We start from the raw sequence: 22,059 nt of genomic DNA, 5'->3' as shown, positions 1-22,059 counted from the left end.
GTCTAGGAGAGATGGGAGGATGCATTGACATGTAGCCCATGGGAGTCTACCATTATACTTGCTTCTGTCAGTCAAGATTAGTGGCATAATTAAACTCCTGTTGTGTTGTGTGTCTTTTTGTGCGTGTAGGTGTGTGTTGTTTTCTTGTGTGCGTGTGGGAGGGGTCCATGGTGACAGAGATTGATGCAGAAGGGAAAGCGGGCCATTATGGGTTAGAGCGAAAGCACTGATAGCCTGCACACCTCTTCAAAGTACTAGCCATTTCATAGGCGTGGCAGCATGGACCCCCAACATCCTGTAGCCTATAGTAGAAAGAAATATTAGCGTGCGCTTATTCAGCCAGAAAAATCTAAATATGAAATTAGAGCCAACTTAAATTTCTGTCGGAATAAACTGTAAGAAGAAATGGACTAAAAGAGTGTGACGTCACCCCATAGCATTCTGCTTCAGTCAAATGAACCTCAAGAAGCTAGTTCTATTAGGAATATGAATTTATTATGAACAAAACAGTAAAATAAAAACACTAGGATCTGTAGAGCAGATTAATATAAACATTTTAAGACCAAAATGACAAACCTGACAGCAACAGTCAGAGAGAGAGGGAACACAATTTTTCAATATAAAGTCAGTTTGAGCCAGAGTTGATGGAGACAGAAGTGCCCCCATGCTCACTTCCTATTTGGAATATGACAGCTAGCTATATCCATTCATATAAACAATCTATGGCGGCAATAAAGTAACAAAGACCTCAAAGTGTTGCATAAACAGAAAGCCGAACCACATTTGTTTTGAGTGACAATTTTTTTTTTTTTTTTTTTATAATTTCCCATTAACTTTATCTTTTAACTTCTACCTTTAGGCCTACTTGTTTAGTGAATACAATAGGCATTTTATCTGGCTTAAAGCAATGAAGGTTCGAGACATCCAAGTATTTTCAATCAAGCAGCTAATTTTCCTGGTTTTGTTTGGTGTATTGTCTAATATTGTGTCGCCCTAAAGTGGTTTTAATTGGTCGGAAACATTGTGGTGGACTAATTTGCCTGAGCCCAACCCAGTCACAGTGGAATCAACAGAGTGCAGCTAAATTAAGTGTCACTCATAAAAGGGGCCAATCACCTCTGAAGCGTTTGACGGGACTTTTTTTTTTTTTTTTTTTTTAATTCTGTCGCGTAATTGACGGATAGTTGAGAAAAATGTTTAAAACGCTACATGATTTTTTAAACGCACTCTGTCCACTTTCAAATTACTCTGACTTAATAGCGAGCCCGCAGCTTTTAATTAATCAATGGGAATATAATGATTATCTTGACAAGTCAGACAGGCTCCCCGCTGTGAATGGAAAGTGAGAGAGGAGAAGGCAGAACAGAGCGGAGAGTGACACTGATGATTACCGATGGTTAAAGGCCACGGTCTGGAGCAGCTGCCGCACATCGACCTTCTGCCGCTGTTTGTGCGCCGCTCTCAGTGAAAAGAGCCTCGCCGCTCCCCTGCCGAGCACCGCACCAGCGACGTCAAGGCGCACGCACGCAGCGACCACGGACCCGGAGAGGCCAACGGGGTATTTCCAAAATAAGAGCAGCACAATCAGATAAATACGAACGTGAATTGTATCAACATCGCTGTTTTTAGTCATTTCATTTCACATGTTGTTGAGGATTCGCCATTGCAACAAATTATGTCTGTTATGGCTACGTTATGGCAGATAAATTATTAATTAAATGATCAATTATTAATTATTAACATCATTTGTTACTTGTCCCCCAACTGAGGGCTCATCAGGAAACCACCACCTCTCTGATTATCTCCTGAAGCATTGTTATTTTAGGGTGGTGCAAGCAAATTCAGATGATAAAATGTTCTAGACTATTACAGAGACCCAGGGATTGAAAAAAAACAAAAAACAAAAACATCTGAAATTTTGCAGAGTGAAATCACAAGCTACAAAAATTTTAATAACAAATCAGACCCTAATAGCTTTCCCATCTCTGCGCGTAATTTTGTCCTGTGGCTTTTTGGAACAATTATTATTATTAATACACAAACTCCCAACACCAGCTCGCTGTGACTTTCAGATCAAGCTTCACAATCGCGACATTTCCACAGGACTTTTATATTGAAAAGACCAGTCGGAAAAGGCGCTGCGCATTGTGCCGTTTGCCTTGACAGCTGGCAGGCGGGAGACGCTCCTCTCGGCTGTCTCTCTCGGTCCGTTGGTCCATCCCGGTTCCCATTGTCTCTCCTCGTCTCTCCTTCTCCACTCCCTTGAAGACACACCACGGGGAGCACTCAGTCAACTTCACCGCTGTTTTTCCTCTCATCTCGCTTTTCCGGACATTTACTTTGAGTTATATTTTCACCCTGACCCCGTCTCCTCCATCCCGGAGCGTGGACCAAGCCTGCGAGTGGTTACCCCCGGCTGTGGTGGAGGTTTTACCCGGGAAAGAAGGTAGTGGATGCGGCTGGGAAGCTGACCGAAGGCGGGCGTATGTTGTGGAGCTAATTTAAGAGGGATGAGCTGAAAAGGACTTAAGAGGGGAACAGTGTGCCAGTTTTCCTCCGGAGGCTGTTGACATATCAAAACAGCGTTCAAACAATTTTACGCGCGATATTACACGTGGAGAAACGTAGCATGCAATGACTGAAATGTAACTTTAAGTGTAGCTTAAAACAGCGCTTTTTGTCATTGAAATATTGTCGTGGATGTACCCCAAAAGGATGCCACTGTGACTTCCCCTGAGAGAAGAGGAAGAAGAGGAGGCGAGTGGAGCCAGCTTATGAAAGAACGAAGCAACACTTACACTCTTTGTTTCGCTTTTATTTAAAAATTTGTCTCTTTAAAATAGCTGGTGAATAACATTTAAAACGTCATCTAAGTTAGTGGGCATGCTCAAGAGAACGTGATCATCCAAACTCCTCTGCGTTTTAAGTTATGCGTTTCGGAATGTGCTGTCAAGGATGCAAGTAGACATGAAGTGGACTTCTTCCTAGACCTCTTAAGTGACAATTAAAGCTTTGTAGACACGTACCGTAACAGAGGTGGCATTTTTGCTTCAGAGTGCAGTTCATGCTTTTGTGTGTTGCAGAGTTAATCAAAATGCACACCACTTGATCAAATTGGATTGCCTGGGAAGCCAACCAAGTCTGATTTTGGACCACAATCATCCCCTTAGTCCATTATTGACCTGCGACTTTTAGCCAGCGGGAAAGCAGGTGCCCACCTACCAAGCGTTTTACCTGTCACAGTCCCTTGAATTTGGAGGAGTTTTTCTCTAGACAGGAGCAGTGCTGTGTCTTCTGTATTTGTGCTCCAAGTCCCCCTCACTGGGCTGACAGCCAACCAGACATCCCTTTGGGGGGTGCCTCTCTTTGTTTTGTTTTTTTTTCCTGCCTATCTTTTTTGGGATTCAAGGGTCCAGCTGGAGATCGGGGAGTTAGTTTCGACCGCGCCTGAACCACTGGGGAGAAGGAGGCGGACGCCATGGGGTGCTGTAGTGGCAGGTGTACTCTCGCCTTCATCTGTGGAATGCAGCTGGTAAGTGCAAGATCAATCACGCTGGAAAAATGATCAAAAATGTCAAATTGCTCACTTTTTTGCTGCCAAAATCAAAGGAAGTTATCATGGTAAATCAGATCTGAAGCATGGGCGCTTGAGTGATTAAAATCTTGTTATTCTCAGTTACATGACTTGGAACAAAAGTAGATTGATAGTTTTCCGGATAAGAGAAGATGAATTGTCTTTAGGTCTTGTATTAGAAGTTAACAGATGCGTAAAAGGTCATGAAACAAGGTCTGATGTGGTTTTAGTGATGTATAGCTATTGGCTGGAGACTGTAGCCGCGAAACTGGTTCAGAGGATTGATGGAAGGAGCAGAGGACAACCTGGGGCAGATGGATGAAGGGACGGCGCAGGTACATCATGTGATTTATGGAGATACGAGAAGGCAGACGAGACGCCGATTTGACAGAAAACTCACGGAGCCACTCCCCTCCCAGTCTGCCTTTGTATGCCTCTTCCCTTCATCACCATCTGTGTCAATGCAAACCAGTGCCAGGCCAGACAACAGGGTGGCTCTGCTCATGTCTGCTAATCATTTCACTCATTTGTAAGGTTGACTAGTGCTATGGAAAGTTGCTGTGAAGTGTCTGCATGAATAAATGATAAAGATATTGGGTTTGTTCAAAGAATTGTCTTGGTTTGTGTGATGCTGTTTTTCCGTGTCATTGTTCAGATGATGATTAAAGCAGCACAGCTTTTGGGCAAAATGCGGTGGTGTCTTCGTTGATCAAATATTTATTGTCAACTTATTTTATTACGGAGCACAGCAGAAAGGAGAAGGCATGGAGTGAGTTATCTGGAGTTTTGGAAGTGAATCCCAATGTGTTCAATCTGTCTTTGCACTGATGACGATGATGTTTATTAGTACTTCTTTGTATATGTAATTTTTGCATACCCCTTATAGTTGATAAATTGTTGCACAAGGCATGTTTGCAGGGATTGAACAATAACCGAAATATTGTGATATTGTCTCGTAGGGGTGTAACGATATCCAAATCTCACGATACGATATCGTCACGGTATGGACCTCATGGTACAATATTTGTTGCGATATTGCGGGAAAGCTCACGATATGGTGGGGAGACTTACGATTAGGGATTTAACAATATCCAAATCTCTCGGTATGATGTTTTCACAATATACATCTCACAGTATATTTATTGCAATATTTTGTGGAGACTAACAAAACTGTTAATATGCTACTTTTTTCTCTTAAAATGCCTTGACAAGAATTAATCCAAAGAACTAAGATTTAAAAGTCTTTAGAAGTGTTATTTCTTCATGTAGTCTGCACTGAAATGGAGCAAAAGATCATGGTCTATGTGGTTCCCTCTGTCTCTTTTTAGCTATTGCTGCACCATAACTCTTAATTTAAGCAAAGAGATTTGTAATTCGATATATTGTGATGATCGACGATGTTATTGTGAGAACTTTGACGATACGATATCACAATATTTCAGTTATTGGTACATCCCTATTGTCTCGTCAGAAGTCTCACAATAGCGTGTGCCATCACAATATACGTAATTTCAAGGCTCTTTTCTTAAATTCATTCTTAAGGTGCAGCAATAGCTAAACAAAAAATAGAGGGAACTACATAAACCATGTTTCAATGCAGACTATTGGAAGAAATGACAGTTATTAATCACTTTTAAATTGTAATTCTTTTGACAGAACCAAAGCCTTGTCAAGGCATTGTAAAAGAAAAAAAGTTCCACAATTGTGTTAGCCTTCACAAAAAAAAATCACAAAAAATACTGTATCAGAGAAATTTTGATATTGTTACATCCCTAATAGTTCTTCAGTCCACTACCACACCCTCACTGTTCAAGCACCAGTATCACAAAACAATCGGGTCTTATACTGACTTTTTCTCAAAAGGCCCCTATCTCTACTCCCTACTCTTCCCCTCAAATTGCATTCAAGTTTATTGTAGTTACGGGGAAAGTAAGGACAGTGGCTTCAGTTCAAAAAGTCAATTCTGTTCCAGTCATGGGTTGTTTCTCATCTTTACTTTAACATTGCCTGAATGTACTTTAAGGATGGAATTGTGATGGTCATTTGCTCCCAGATTCGAAGCAGAATAACAGGGTTATCTACTGCATTTGAGAGAGAAAGTCACTGTATTTGGTTTCTTAGTCACAGTGCAAAATTGCCTCAGCTCTCTGTCTGGCTTCAATAATCCAATTTATTTGTAGATATTTCAGAGTAGTTTTTAGTGAAGGTCAACCAGGCTGTTTAATGGTTATCTCTCTTTCCAACTTCCACTGATGGAACTACAACAACAACTAGACTTAATTTAAAAATAAAGTGAGAGCAAATAGAGTGTCTAATTAGTGTGACTATAGACATTAAAAGGTCATTCAAATGTCAATTAGTTTTATTTACTTCACTTTCTACATTTTTTATTTGCTCAGATTGTCCAAAAGAGTTTCATCCTATATGCCATCATTTCATCAGATTCAAAAAAAGATCGTTGTTTTTAACGAAATGCCATTTGATCTCTATTTGGTCTATACTAGTCTTTAAAAGTTGCATTTGTTCTAGTATCTTCAAAGAAATTTCGTTGTGACCTCATTTGACCGCATGAGTCAGGCTTTGTCCAGACAGCCAATCAGCATTGAGAATCTCTGCTCCATGGTCACTTCTTCAAGGATGTGATTGGATTAGTGTCCGCACATTAAGGACCTATTTGTATCATGATCTGTAATTATAGATTGGCCCCTGCTGTATAATGGTCATCTTTGTATGCTTTGCTTGTGTGTGCATGTTTTTGCTCTAGCTCAGTACTAAAGATAATGTATTCCACTGTTCAGATCCACTGAATGATCCTAATGTTGTCCCCAGAGTATAGTCTTAATGGGCAGTGTGGGCTTTATGGATTTGACTTTGTTTACACAGTGCTGACATTTTGAACAATGACAGAGATTCCTTCTTTTAAAGTGGTTCGTGAAGATTAAAAATAAAAGTCAGCGGAATATTTTGTTGGTTTAATATAGCGTGCACTAAACATCATTTGACATTTGCCTTCATTGGCTGTGTAGTAATTAACTGGCAAAGACGGTGCGCTATCAAGGCATTCTTGTTTTTTGTTTTAGAAGAAAGTGTATGTTTTAGGTTTAAATGTGCAAAAAAATAAGATGGAGAGTAATTATAATTGTAGTATTATCTCTTTGAATAAAATTAGTTTTGGATCAGTATCATGTAAAAGATCACGTTCTATTGTGAGATAAGAAAAAAAACAGCTTTGACTACAAGGTGTCTATTAGAACAGTGATTAGTTTTAGTGCATTCTTTACCATTTTCAGATAAGGCGCAGTTAATATTAGATTAGTATTTCTGCCTCACAAGAAGGGCTCAAATTTGACTGCAGATTCCCAAATTGGGTATTTCTGTGCATTTGCATGTTCTCTTTGTGTGAGTGGGTTTCATCCAGTTCCCCCCATCTGCCGAAATTGTTCACAAAGGGCTAATCCTCCAGCTAGGTACTCCCGACTTTAAAGGTCCTATATTACACAACTCTGGTGAGCTGTAAACCATGTTAGAATGTTGTTACTTCATCATGTGATGTTATGTAGTACTGTAGTAATTTACGGACTAGTGACTGCACCTGAATATATATATTTAAAAAAAGTACATATATAGACCGCACATATGTATAAACCGCAGCTGTGTTTTAGATTTATTTATTTATTTTTATTAAATACTGGTATATGCTTTTTCCAAACATTGCCTGTAACACAGCAGTAAAACGACAGTATTACGAGAGGAATTATCAGTCTATATCACTTTGCGCGCTACTGCGCATGTCTCGTACCGCTGTCCTGTCTGGGATCATGTCAGTGTCTTGTGGGATTTCAGCAGATTTCAGGCTTTCTGGGGGGCGGGGCTAGTTGTGTCGATCAAGTATGAGTGGATGTAGAGCTACTGAAGTTTGAGACATTTTTTCTCATCATTTATGATTCTAGTGAAGGTGTATGGAGTTTAAAAACACATTTAAGTACTTTCTATATTGCCACATGACGTACTAAGTTGGAACAGAGTATTTTCTGTTTGAGAGAAGTACTCTAAATATGCAGGGTGTGTGAGTTAAACATGTGCAAATGAAAAAAACACATCTCCAGGTGTGTTATGAGGAGCATATATTATAACATAGATCAAAAAATAAATATAATATGGGTCCTTTAAACCAAGCTCAAGATCTCAGCGACATTGAAGGATGTGTCAAATTTATAGGGCTAATTTCCATATGTCTACAGGGACCATAGCCTAACCTAAAAGCTAAGAAATATAGAGCATTTAACAGTTACGTAGCTGATGTTGTTAGAAGAGTCAAGGCTTTTGTAAAATTTGCCATGCCCGAGTTCTTCAAGCATTTTAATTAAACCCTTCTCTCTATTACTGTGATGGGAAACATTTTGTTCATTTTTATAAAACAAATCTGAAATCTCTGGATCGCTGAAGAAGTCAGAGCCAGTAGTCAGTGTTTTTTTCTTTAACAGCAGTAATATAACAGGATGTCTTTATCAGCTCAAGAAATATATTTAGTATTAAATCTCTGTCCTCCCATGGTGTAAATCCTGTTTTTCCATTTCAGCACATATGTCATGTACGGAATCTTTTGTGATCTACTGTACAACATCGTATTGTTCACTCACGTGCCTTTATGCATTAAACATGAGATAGGAAACGCTTGTCTCACGGATTCCTCTGCCGATCCTGTACAGTGAGTATGTGTAACTAAAGTCCTGTTGTTACGCTAGCTGTTAGCATTGAGCTGTTTGTGTTGACACATCAAGCGCATAAAAGAATGTAATTTTCTATGCCATATTAACGCACATGACCCTTGTTTGTGGCCTTGCTGTGAATGATCTATTGTAGTACACGCTCATATCAAAAGAGGAATGACGGCTGGCATATAGAAGACAGTGAAGCGTTGCATTGTGGGACAAATGAGAGCTGTGTCTGTCGGAGGTGAGGGAGAGTGGAGATGCTGTCACAGTGATAGTCATTGTCTCTAATGCGCTGGAACTAATGCTATGCCATAGTCAACAACATGTTTTGCTCTGTTAACCGTTGTAATAGGGATGCCAGCTGATAGTACTACAAGCAGCGCGGGAAGTTCCCAAAACTCCACTCTTCCAAAACTTATGAGTCTGTCCAGGAACTTGTGCATGTTGAACAAAAGTAGTCTGACTGTAAAATGTTTCCTTGACAAGAAATTCATTTTGTTTTAAAGTAGTTGTATGTTTTCCTTATAATTACTACATTGACTTATCGTTCAGTATATGAAAGGGGTAACAATATATCTTAGGGCTCAATATTTATCTGTATAATATCTCTATAGCAATATATCATGCTTCAAAATTTGTTAATGTGTATGTGCTTTTAGGGGTGGTATCAGAGACAACAACAACAACAACAAAATCACTAGTTTATTCTCTAGGAAATACAAAATATTGTGGCTGTTTTATTTTGCAAAGTGGTGTTGCACAAGATCCATAGTTGTAGGGATGAACCAATCTCTTACTGATATCGGATATCGGCGTCAATACTGAAAATTTTGCCAGATCAGATATCGCCTTCTAAATCTCGGTTCAAGCTGACATCCTGGTTAGACTTATAAACTGATGTAATAAGACTATTCACTGATCATTGGCCCAGAACGCCTCATGATGTTTGCAATTTTATTTATACAAAGCTGTTCTGTTCTTACACGAGAGATATAGAAATAACAGCTACATGACACATTTGGATCAGTTCTGTCTTTCTCTATTTTTGTTTTATGGAAATACATGTTATTTTCAGTTTCTGCACTTGGAACTGTTGCTATTGGGTATCGGCTGTGTTATGTGCCACAGGGTCTAGGGCAGGGGTCACCAAAGTTTTTTCTCTGGGGGCCACATTATCGCTCGTGACTGTGATGGGGGGCCGGGGTCGGGTAGGCCGATGAAGGAATACATACTGTTGAGCAGCCAGTTTGCCTTTCATCTGCCAAATCCTATCTTTTCTCATTTGCCCTTGCAAGCTAACATACTCTTTGTGGTGGGTTTCGAAGTGAGGACGCAGATTATATTTGAAAATCACAGTATCTGCACATGTGTTGACTGTCACTGTTTGATGTTGAACTTGGCAGGTGACGAAAAATCAACGGCAAATTCGGTGGCAATTGTAAATACATCATATTATTAAATTAAATGCAATGAGATTTTTGCTTAACTGAATGGTATGTCATGTTTGTGGTTGGAAGTTTTAGAAGTAATTACTGATATTAGAGTAACATCGTGGCCATACCAGCTTGTAACATCCTGATCCTGTCAGATCTCAGAAGCTAAACAAGGCTGGGCCTGGTTAGTATTGGGATGGGTCTTTGTGTCCTTAGGCAAGGCACTTCACCGACATTACCTAGTATGAAAGTGGTGTGTGTGTGTGTGATGGTGGAGGTCAGAGGGGCCGATGGCGCAGATTGTCTTTAAGTGACCAGGAAAGCGTTATACAAACCTGATGCATATCATGCATTATTTTTATTATTATCTATGGTACCAGTAGGAGTATTCATAATGTTAGCTGCACTATGCAGACTGTTGTTATGTAGGTTAGTATGTTAGGTTACACTATTAACATATACATTCATTTTAGTGGGTCAGAATACAGCACATTCTTTTAGGTTTCCTCAGCATACATAGGCTTTGTAATTTATAGTCGGAACATTTCCCTTAGGTCTAGAGATATATTGTGTTGCCATATATTTCACTGTTAATACCACAAGCAGATAGCATCGCCAACCTCAAAACCGTACACTACAAACTCCCAAGTTCGGCTATGCTTAGTTAGCTCTGGAACAAAAGCATCCTGACAGTAAAATCCATGTTTGTTCATGCGCAGAAGTGGAATTTTTTGTTTTAATAATCTAGCAGCTTGTGTCAGGACTGCGGTTACCCACGGCTACAACCACACTGCAAACAGCCCCTTTTGTTTAAGTGAGCTAATTGACCACAAATTAAAAGACAACCCCATTTCCACTCTTCACTTCGCCCCATCGAGGGGTAATTGCTTTTGGTTATGTTTGCATCTACTTAATACTTGACCTCGCGGGCAAGTAAAAACAATGCAGGGCGAAGTGTGCTTTATGTGCTGGAACGGATGTCTTTGTTGAATTGCTAATGACAGTTTCTTCATTAGTACGGTAATTAGTAAGAGAAGTCGCCTTACTACAGATGAGCGGAAAAGCAATGGCGCGTTTTGCAGTTTTGACGTCTTTGGAGCTGAACTGTGGAGACATGGATCAGCATCAGACACACTAGAGGAGTTCTGTCAGCACGGAGTTAAGATTTACAGTAGATACAACATTAAAATGGTAAGCGGTCGATGCATCATTCCAGTTTAGAGAATAAATTGTGCTCACAAAAATATTTACGTCTTTATGTTATAAGGGAGAAAAATGCCAGCTGTAGCTCTGTTACTTGACAGAGTGGTCCTTTTGTTCAGCACAATATATTTTAAAGGTCCTATATTACACAAAATTGATTCTTGTGCTCTTTAAGCCATGTTAAAATGTTGTTAGCTCCTCCTAAACATACCCAGAGTTGTGTTTTGTTTCATTCACATATGTTTGAGCAACCCTTTATTATTAGTCTGTCTACTCAAAATGCTCTGCTCCACCTTGAGATATCATGAAGTGGTATTTTCAAGGTAATTGCTAGTCAAGGTATATGGAGTCAAAAACAGTGGAGCACTTCCTGTATTATGACTTCACAAGGTAAAACAGAGTGTTTTCAGTTTGAGAGGAAACAACATTATAGAATAGATCAGAAAATAGTGTAATATGGGCCGTTTAAAATAAACCATAGTGCTTTTCTATTTTCTTCAACAAAGAATATATGCACAAAAATTATTATTATATTATATTAATTATAGTATTATAGGATTATTCAATTATTCATTCAGCTATTATTATTTTACTATGAACAGGGTCACCTCTAAAACATTTAATATCTAAACTTGGCCTGGTTTCAACACCTACTTGTCCCCATGGAAATACATAGGTTTAATGCCATACTGAGGAACATTAGGTGCAAAGCATTAACATATCAAGCAGAAAAGTTACAAGCCGACCTTCCTGTCACAAAGAGTTATATCATAGATAACGTGAAGGTTTCAAAAGTACCGATATGCGTAAAATTTAACAAATAATCTTTCCCTTTCCTCTCTGATGTGTAATCAAACTGAACTGCACGTGCCATTAGACTTCTACTCCCCAAGCCATTATTAAAACTCTGCCTCAAAATATTGCAACTATAAGTATTTCAGTTTTACACTTTGCCTTTCTCCATGTAGTGCTGTTGAAAAAGTTTGAACTAAAGAAGATAAAAGTTAGCCGAAAAAGACACCCGAGAGGTTCCAAACTGTCTCCTTCAAAACAGGTTTGAGGATAAAACGTTTGAACAAATCAATATAGAGCTGACGTCTGCAAGGCTTTACCAACATATTTATTTGTTCTTTTGTTTTGAACTTTTCCATTGTGCGTTTGTATTAGCAAATCTGTCGACTTAAAAGGCCCAGTATTACACTAACTTCTGATCTATGTTAAAATGTTGTTTCCTCATCAAAAATATACCCGGGATTTTAAAGCTCACAAGAGTCAAGATAGCGTAATATTGGACCTTTAAAGATAATTTGTTATGCCAGTCCAGATGCCCCTCCACAATAACATATTTAATTTATCCAGGCTTGGGTTGGGCAAAATGCCATTGGCATACTCTATGATGGAATTTTTTATATTTTTCCAAAAGTTGTAATAACTAATTTGTCATATAAACATTTGACAATGGGATGTTTCTGGAAGAGTGGCTACTCCTTATCACTTCTGCTTTGTGGCTCAATAATGAAAAGGAAAAAAACAATAACCGAATAATAAACTCATATTTTTGTGCAAAATAATAATATGAGGTGGCATTGTTGGCATAAGAATTGCCCTGAATTTAATTAGCAATTTTAACTGAACATATCTAGTCTCTCTAGTTAAAGGGCCCATATTACATAATTTTCTCATCTATATTATAATAATTAGGGCTGGGTGTCATTAAGAAGTTGCCGATATGATACATACCTCGATACATAGGCCATGATATGAAACATATCACAATACAGTGCACTTTTGTTTTGATTTGATATATTTCAAATCAATTCAAATATGGTTCAATAAAAAATAATGGCTAAATGATGGCTGTCATACTCGTCTTTGTTAAACCACTTCTTGTGTAAAGTTAATATGAAACACCCATCAGCGTAGCATTGTAACAAAATAATTTTGTAAAATATACCAAAAAAAGCACTCTTGGTGCTATATCTATACAGCAGCTCACAATATCGATATTGTATCATTACATTAAATGTTGCGATATTTCGATATTTCAATATTTTTGCACACCCCTAATAATAATGTTGTTTCCTCATCAAAAACATACCTGGAGTTTTGTTTCATTCACTCATGTTTAACACGCAAATAATACATACAGTATTTCCACCTTGTAATTCATGTCCTCCCCTGTGTTTTTAAAATCTATACACCTTCACTAGAATCCTGTGAATAATGAACAAAAGGTAAATGGAGCTGTTAACTTGAAATCTACTGCTTCATGATATCACAAGTAGAACAGGACATTTTGAGATTTGGAGATGCAGACAGACTGATAATAAAGGATTTCTCAAACATGTGTAAATGAAACAAAACACAACTCCAGGTGTGTTTATGAGGAGATTTTAACATGGCTTTAAAGCTCACAAGAGGCAATTTTGCATTATATAGGACCTTTAAATATGTTTTTAAAAAGCTAAGTTAGTTGTACAGTGTTGTGACATGCAATTACAGTTTAGTCTTGTAACTATTATTTCCTGTCATGGCACAATTTCCATCTGTGAAACGAGGTTATACTAGTTATACATAGTTTCACATTTTATCTCGTCTTAACAAGGCAGATGACCTTTAGAAGACAAAGTGGCCTTTTGGTCCAATTTTTCTAAAGTTTGCAGCGATCATACATACTGGAGCAGTATCTGGAGAAAATGAAATATGAATAGGGCTACACAAGTTTTGGAAAATTGGATTTAGATTTGCGATATTGATACTTTGCAGCTGATCAACATTCGTCGAGGGTGTGACGCTAACTACAGGCTCTGCTCTGTCTGAGGCTTTATTGGTCTTTAATCTGTGTTTTATTTTTAACACAGTCTGACCAGAAAGAACCGATTTAGCTGGAACCACAATAGGTGAGCTGATTTGTACTGTTAAACAAGTCAACAGTTTTTCAGTTTGTCACTCTCACCTTTTTGTTGAAAATCAAACACCTAAACAGGAGGGTGAACGCTCCTATTGATCACAGGCTCCTAAAAATGTGTTTATAAAATCCATTTTGTATTTTTCTTGTTCTTTGCAAAGGACATTCTATTATCTTAGTAATTACAGCCTTCGCGATTTGATAACTGTGCCAACTCAAAATGTGATTTCAATTTGATTTGGATATATTGTGCAACCCTAATATGAATAAAATGCAAAAAAAGTTGAAATTGTAAAGAGGCTAGAACAACACATGCCATCATGTTTACCGGCAGCCTTGTGCACACTCATGCACACAGGGGCACATATGTTACTCATGACTCACTGTGGGATGCTCTCATTGTTACTATATCTGTCCAGGCCACCCACCAGCTGCTGTCACATACATGATGACTAAATCGGCCAATGGCGTGATAGGTTTCGGTAATGCTGCCACCGCCCTCGCGTGATTGGCCGGTCCGTTGGAGCGTGTTGCTGGTGATTGGTGGGTGTTTGTGTTGATAGACCCTTAATTGTGTTGGCGGTGTGTGTAATTGAATGGAGTGATGGGAATTATAGCTTTTGCAATCAGGCGTAGTGTACAATTACAATAGGATAGTGATTTACGGGCTGATGCTTTGGGGAGGCTGTCAACAATGATACAGACTGTGGGTAATCTATACAGTCTTCCCCTGTAAATAACAACATGGGGACGAGTAGATTTTGGACAGTAGGGTTTTTTGTATAGTTGGCTATAGGGGATGTGACATAGTGTTTGTCTGTCTGTGGCAGTCCATTATGGTGACATTTCCACCACTGAAAGACAAAATGAATAATTTACCACCTGGAAGATCCAACGTGAATACAGAGCATTGTTGTCACTACGCCTCGGCTCTGTGTGTAACCCACGGGTACAATGTTGAGTTTGAGTTTACACTTTTCCATATTTTTCCGTACATATGATATTTCGTCTTTTAAAATATGCATGTGCAGAATAGGCAAAGTCAACTCATAACAGTTTTTGGAGGGTTGGGATTTGTGTAGAAATCTTGAATTCTCCTCTCACCATTATGAGTGGTGTTCTCCAAGTGATGCTTGTCAGTTTGGCTAAAGCTACACCAAGTAACCTTTCCATGCCATCTACTTGTCTCCATGGAATGTTCCACAATACGACATTAAACATATCTTGCTTTTTTTTTCATTAAGGAAGGAAAAAACAAAAACAAACATGCAGATCTGACTTATAAATTGGTTGTTAGCATCTTATCTCCATGGGGATATATAATGCCATACTGTGCAGCATTTCAAAGCGAACAGTTTCATCTCCATGGAGACAGGCAGGTGGCTCTACCAAAAAAGTTACTTCCTGTATTGCCACATGACATCACAAGGTGGAACTGTGTTTTCTGTTTGAGAGAAGAACTCAGCCTAAATATGCAGGGTTTGTGAGTTAAATGTGTGAATGAAACAAAGAAAAATGTCTGGTATGTTTTTGATAAAGAATCAACATTATAATAATGACCAGGAAATAGAGTAATATGGGCCCTTTAAGAAAAGTAAACTAATAACAAATAAAGTTTCTAAAAGGTGACGTATGACACTGCTGCATCGCTCCAGCTTCTTTCCATTTCTTATATTTAAACAAAGATCATTAGAGCGTAGCACACTTTTTATTTTTCACACTTATCTCCACTACAATTATGCAGAAATAGATTTCCTTTACTTCCGATAGAACCCCTATTTCCTGGCCATTCAATTATTCCAAATGCTGTGGGGGAAATTGCTTGCTAAATAGAGATAAATTGTTCATGTAGAAATAAACATACTTTTGCTCAGTCAGCGTCCAGTCCAGTTCATCTCAATTTCGTATTATTAGAGCTCTTACTGTGCTACCGCCTCCATAAGCACCTGACTCTTCAGTGTATGCTATTTTTTATTTGAAATCCACTGAACTCAAAGAAGCACAAGTTGCCACATTGATAAAAATAGTTCCTCTGTGTTCCTCTATTCACTGGACCCCACACCATCTCACTTCATGGCCTATAGATTTTCTGTCGTAAAGCAGGATTCCGAGTCTCTTTATGTATGCCCACACTTATATCTGACCTCTTTTCTCTCTATCCTTTTTTCTCTTCCATCTCCAAAGCCATCATCGCACCTTGGCCTTTGGCGCTGACACCAATATGAAATAGGCACACGCAATAAGGTTTTAGCCCGGGGCCCTCTTAAGTTCGTCCCATTGAGGCCAAGTCTTTTAAAGTTGCAGACATCAATGCTGGGGTCAGTGCACGGCGCAGCGGTCGCACAGGTGAATCGGACAGTGCGCTCCAAGCTGCTGTAAAAGTACCATAAGTGTTACGCCATAGAGAGGAGTTCATTTCAGTCTCGGATTATTGCAGGTTCAAAACTGTAATAGCTTTATAACTGGCACAATAAATTAAGTCATGGAATTGGATTACTACTCGCACAGTAAATTCAACTCTGAAACTGGGGTGGCTGATATTGTCAAAAACAAGCAGAGAAATTAAACTTTAAAAAAAAAAAACCCCATATTATGCTATTTTCTGTTCTATTTCATAATGTTGTTTCCTCATCAAAAACATACCTGGAGTTGTGTTTTGTTTCAGTCACACTTGTTTAACTCACAAATCCTACATATTTAGACTGAGTTCCTCTCTTAAACAGAAAACACTCTGTTCCACCTTGTGATGTCATGTGGTAATACAGGAAGTGTGTTTTTAAACTCCATACACCTTCACTAGAATTATTTGGATAATTTCAGTTGCTAGTCTCTACTGAACAATAGGTAAAAGGCATGGTTGTTAACTTGAAACCTACCACTACAAGACCACAAGTTGAAATAGAGCATTTTGAGCTTTGGAGATGTAGACAGACTAATAATACAGGATTACTCAAACATGTGTGAATAAAACAAAACACAACTCTGGGTATGTTTTTGAGGAGGTAACAGCATTATAACATGACTTGAAGCTCAGAAGAGTCAGTTTTGGTTAATATAGGAACTTTAAATCCAGTCCACAAATGCACAAAGTAATTCCCTCTGCAAATTTTTATGAATACAAAATAGTCTGTACTTCTGGTAGAATTGGTCTAAGTTCGACCGTCAGCATTGCCATGTTTGCTTCGGTTAGTTTGGGTGCTTACCCTTTGACTTCCGCACAGACCACAGTGTTGCCCTGTGACTGATCTGAACCCTTGATCGCACCAGCGGGAGCCTGACCTCATGGATTCTTTTGAGTTTGTGAACTCACAAATATCATGAGCATTCATCTTGCTGGCAAGGTTACAGGAAGAACACTCCATGCCTCTTTTTGAAAGACCACATTGCAGGTCTGTTTATTTCTGTTTTCCCAAAATAGCTGAAATAAACTGATGGACAGTCAGTGAAGACAAAGAGGATTGTGAGCAGTTCTGCAGAAGTAATATCAGCAGCAGGTAAGGTTTGTGAGCCTCTCCCACCGCAATTACTGTGTTATTGACAGTCAACTGAACACTTTAGTTAGCTTCACTTTAGCTGTGGGCTCAGCTGCCTTCTACACTGCACTTTGTCATAGCTATAAAATAGATAGGCTCTGGTCATAATGTTAATAAGTCTACTTTGAGTTTTCAGTAAGCGCAGACTCAGCCAAGTCCTACTCAATATTTATTAATAGGAGAGCCACAGTGAGCCAGCGTGTGATAATGTGTGATTAATAATGAAGTGTTTTGGACTCAGTTGATCTCAGAGAAAATGTTTCACCGTTTTATTACCTGGTCTTTTTTACTGAAGCTCCCAAACTCCACTCTGGATTTATACATCAGCTTATTGTCACACTAAAAAGATTCAATCAACTCCTACCACTTTAAAGTAAGTCAGATAACCAAGTTCTAATAAACATTAAAGCTATTAAAGAAACTAGATGCCCATTTAAACATACAGTATATTGATTTTCTGAAAATAAATTAATACTAATAATAAAGAAAACATTATTTTACCTTTCCTGAATAGTTTTAGAATAGATTTGAAACTAGTAAAAGCATGAGTCTTCAAGAAACAACTCATTGCTATTTTTTGTTGAAAAGTCTTTTTAATTTTCATTGTCGTGCCAAATATGTAACAATTATTGATTCTTTTCCTTAGTATTGAAATTGTATTCTCATGACAAAAACAGAAACAGATTTTTCTTCAAAGTTTCAGAAACCTTGAAAATGACTTTGAAGGTGTGTAGTTATTATTATTTTTTATTACCTCAGTGTTTTTATGGTTTTACACATTTTAATGAGTAAAAGTATATGCGGATAGGTTTAAATTCTAACTTTGAAATTCCGCATGTCACCATTTTGCTTTTAGACTGATTGAAATGCAATATCTGAAGGGGACTAGTGACGAAACCCACTCTGAAAATTGCCAACACCGATACATGTCCAAAACAGCTTTCCCCTGCTTTTAACATGGGCTGAACGCCGCAGTATCTGCTGGTTTGTTGACATGGCAAACCATTATCCCCAGAGTCACCCGAAATCCCAGTCTGATGAAAAGTGCTTGTGAATTTCACATCTAAATAGAATCACTAATGAAATCTCCCAACATTATTTACAAGCACCCTCCAGATGTTCCTGTGTTGCGTCTAATTTGATTTGAAGCTGTCAGAGATAACCAATTTTACACTGGGAACATCTGCTAGACCACGCACAAATCACTATACGCAAGTCCTTACTATAGCGCAAAAAAACCTGGTTTATTATACTGGTAAATGTGGTGCTGGCTGCTCGTGAACGCCAGGGATGCCAAGTCCAAAAGTGTCAGCATAAAGTACATAATTTTGCACAGCGCAGTCAATACATTAGGGCTTGGAACGGACCCAAGCGGTGAAATGGAAAATGGTTGGGAACATGTTTTTTTTAAAATGTTGGAATATGTCCAGAGGGTGAGAGGAAAGCTGTTTGAATCTGGCAGTCTGACGGTCGTGGTGCGTCACTGAGCTACAGGAGGTGGCAGGCTCACATCTTCCCATGATCCTCGGCGTATTGATCTTTTAAAGCCCCGGTATTTTATGAAGAGGGGAAGAAATTGCAACCTGTTTTCCTAGTTAACCTGTCTTCCGCACTAAATCAGTCTGGTTTCTTCTTCTTTTTCTCAAAATGAACCAAAGACGTAAATACACCCAATCAGCCCTTACATAAACAGCCCATATTGCGAATAACATTAGCGGGGTGTGTATTATGCTACCAGAAGATAAGCCGTATGCAATATATTTTCGAAAAGGGCAAAGGCCTCTCTGAATGTGGGAATGGGATGCGCGTAAACAAGATGATTTTTGGGAAATTGTAATTGACCCGCTGTGCTGTCAGTGAATAGGTAGAAAACAAGTCTGTTTATCTGTAATCAAGGTAAATGTGAGGGTTATCATCTATTACTTACATAAAGGCACAATGCAGGTGGGGAATCATAATACTAATACTTTATTTATAAATAAATAATTCAACATATTTCATAGAGAAGTGACATAACAATTAGAAATTTGCAGTGTTTCCCTTTAATACAAAAGGCCATGGTGACCCCCCATAGTCAAAAATATACTGGACTAGATACTGGCAAAGCAAAATTAGACTGTGTTGCTCCTTGTATTATCATAAACTTGTAAAAAGAGACTACATTGGTCAAAAATGACTGCTTAAAAAGCAAATATAAGCAGCAAGTGACAGTTATACTTACACAAATTGAATGAGATTAAATTATTCAAATAAAAATAATGAGTTCCTCCACAGTCTTAACAAAATCTATGGAAAACACTGAATTTGACTTTGCTTTAGTGATATGAACGTTATATGGAGCAAATTTTGTGCCTCAAGATCTTGCAAGATGAAATTGTCATAAGATTGTGCACACATGAGGAATTTTATTTCTTACTTGTCCTTGTCTTTACATTTAACCAAAAAAGAGAGTTATGGACTGGTGATGTATTTAGGGCTGTAGTGCTCGGTCAATGAACTCTTAGTGGTTATAAGGATTTATAAGGGACAACAGCAGAAAGCAGAAGCTAGTGAGTGACTGAGTTTACTGAATATTTTTATATTTATGTATAAAAAGGCAAAATAAACTCAGCAAGGCCAAATTTGTGAACTGAATTGAACTATTTATTTATTATAACATCAAAATTTTGTGTCTTGTCTTGTCAAATAGCCCCTACATTATACTTACCTGAATAGCCTGCTGCTCAGTGTTAAACAAACTAAATGTCTCCGGTGGCATTATAAAAGGTATTCTGCTGGTATGTTGACGCAAGGTTTGATGGATCTTAGCAATTTTATCACCATATTCAACACAACGCAGCCAATCCGTACAATAAAAGTGAACTGAACCCTTGCAAAGAGTCTAATTTAATGTCTTTAGCTTTGTGGCCGTAAATTTGAATTATCACTGCTTTTGTTGCTGATGGCACGGCCTGTAAAATGCTCTATAGAGGCTGACCTTTCCTGACGCCTTCCATGTGTATATTACATTGACGCTTTGCTCATTGTACCAACCCCGTCTCGGTTCCTTACTTTGGAAAGCTTTCCCATAAACCACAATTTTCCACAAGGCTTGTTTTTATTGTAACAAAACTACACGGCTCCTTCTCTTTCCCCATGCAGCAAAGATCCTGCCTCGTCTTGTAAAAGCGTTCCGACATTCATATACAGGGAGTAAATCCGTGATACAGAATCAAAATACGCTGTCATCACAAAAACAGTGTCTGGAAGTGCGAGAGGAGTGGAACGAGGAGGTTAAAAAACGTATTCTTTCTGTAGGCAGGAAAAGCTGACTCAATCTATATTCCTGCACAGCTCAGTGGAGGCTTTAAATTGAACTCTTACACAGTCGGATTATTTGTTCTAAAGTCTCAGTGATTCTGACACCTATACTGTGAAATCACATCCACTGCCTGTACTACTGTGGCACCCTTTCAGTGCACTAGTGTACGACCAGAGGCGCTTTGTTAAGTGCAGTAGAGGCACATAATGGCTGTTGGTGGTAACATTGTCAGTCATCTGACCTGTTTTTATTGGTTTAGTTTAACCTAAGTAGTAGAAATATATATGCACAATAATGAAAGGTCCAATATTACACAAAATTGACTCTTGTGAGCTTTAAGTCATGTTATAATGCTGTTAGATTCTCAAAAAGATGCCTGGAGTTATGTTTTGTTTCATTCACACACATTATTAGTCTGTCTGAATCTTCAAAATGCTCTGTTCTACCTCGTGATGTCATGTAGTGGTAGTTTTCAAGTTAACAGCTACCATTTTACCTTCAGTTCAGTAGAGATTGTCAGTTCCAAGGCTGGAATTATCCAAATGATTTTAGTGAAGGTGTATGGAGTTTGAAAACACAGTGGGGCACTTCTTGTTTTACCAAGGTGGAGCAGAATGTTTTTTTAATTGAGAGAAGAACTCAGCCTAAATATGCAGGGTTGAAAGAAAACACAACTCCAGGTATGTTTGTGATGAGGAAAAAACATTATAAAGAGATAAGAAAATACCCTTTAACAAGTGTATTTCAAAAAATCAAGTTGGTTCAAGAATTAATTTTCAGATTTGTTTGTTGCAGAGCTTGGTGATATGGCAAATTAAGTACACCAAATCACAATCCTCTTATTGATCAAACTTTTTTGGATTTTCCCATGTAATTTAATTGCTTCTTACAAAAACAAAAATTTGGCTTTAAATACGGCTTTAAATTTTAATTTCATGAACATTTTACGTAATATAGTCGAAATCTAACTCAGCTCCACTCATGCTTTTATGATCTTGATTAAACAGTTCCCAGAATATTATTGACATTTTCAAATCATATTAGATCAGGATTTGATTAATATGTGATTAAAAACAAGTGCATGGCCTTATTAAAAACAGAACATTCTTCAACAGCTTTCATGCTATTTGTACTTGATCTGATCAGTGTCGCTATATTTTTAACAACCAATGCCAACTTTTGTAGTTCTTTAATTTTAAGACAGTACACTTTTTCAGTTTTATAATGCCAGTCAATTATTGATGAAGCCAGGTCCTACAACATTGTCTACAAACTTGAAGCAGGACTGTTTGACTTGACCTTGTCTGTTGATTGTCCCTGCAGGGCTCCCGTAGGTGTTCAAATAAGAGCTGGTGTCAAGCTCGTCTGAAAACATAATGTCTAAAGCTTACC

At 38.2% G+C, this 22,059-nt stretch overlaps 1 protein-coding gene across 2 annotated transcripts in view; it reads left to right on the top strand.

The window, feature by feature from the left end:
* Window positions 1-3,478: 3,478 nt before the first annotated feature.
* Window positions 3,479-22,059, top strand: part of nkain2 (sodium/potassium transporting ATPase interacting 2) — a 159,234-nt gene continuing 140,653 nt past the window's right edge. For both annotated transcript variants that reach the window (XM_020918805.2, XM_055149470.1), the window contains exon 1: window positions 3,479-3,532. In XM_020918805.2, coding sequence (XP_020774464.2) covers window positions 3,479-3,532 — 54 coding nt within the window. The remainder of the gene's footprint in view (window positions 3,533-22,059) is intronic.

This window comes from Boleophthalmus pectinirostris, unplaced genomic scaffold, assembly GCF_026225935.1.
Source record: "Boleophthalmus pectinirostris isolate CB_2022bp ecotype Guang Dong unplaced genomic scaffold, ASM2622593v1 HiC_scaffold_13, whole genome shotgun sequence".
NCBI lineage: Eukaryota > Metazoa > Chordata > Actinopteri > Gobiiformes > Gobiidae > Boleophthalmus > Boleophthalmus pectinirostris.
This window is presented reverse-complemented; position numbering and strand designations above follow the sequence as displayed.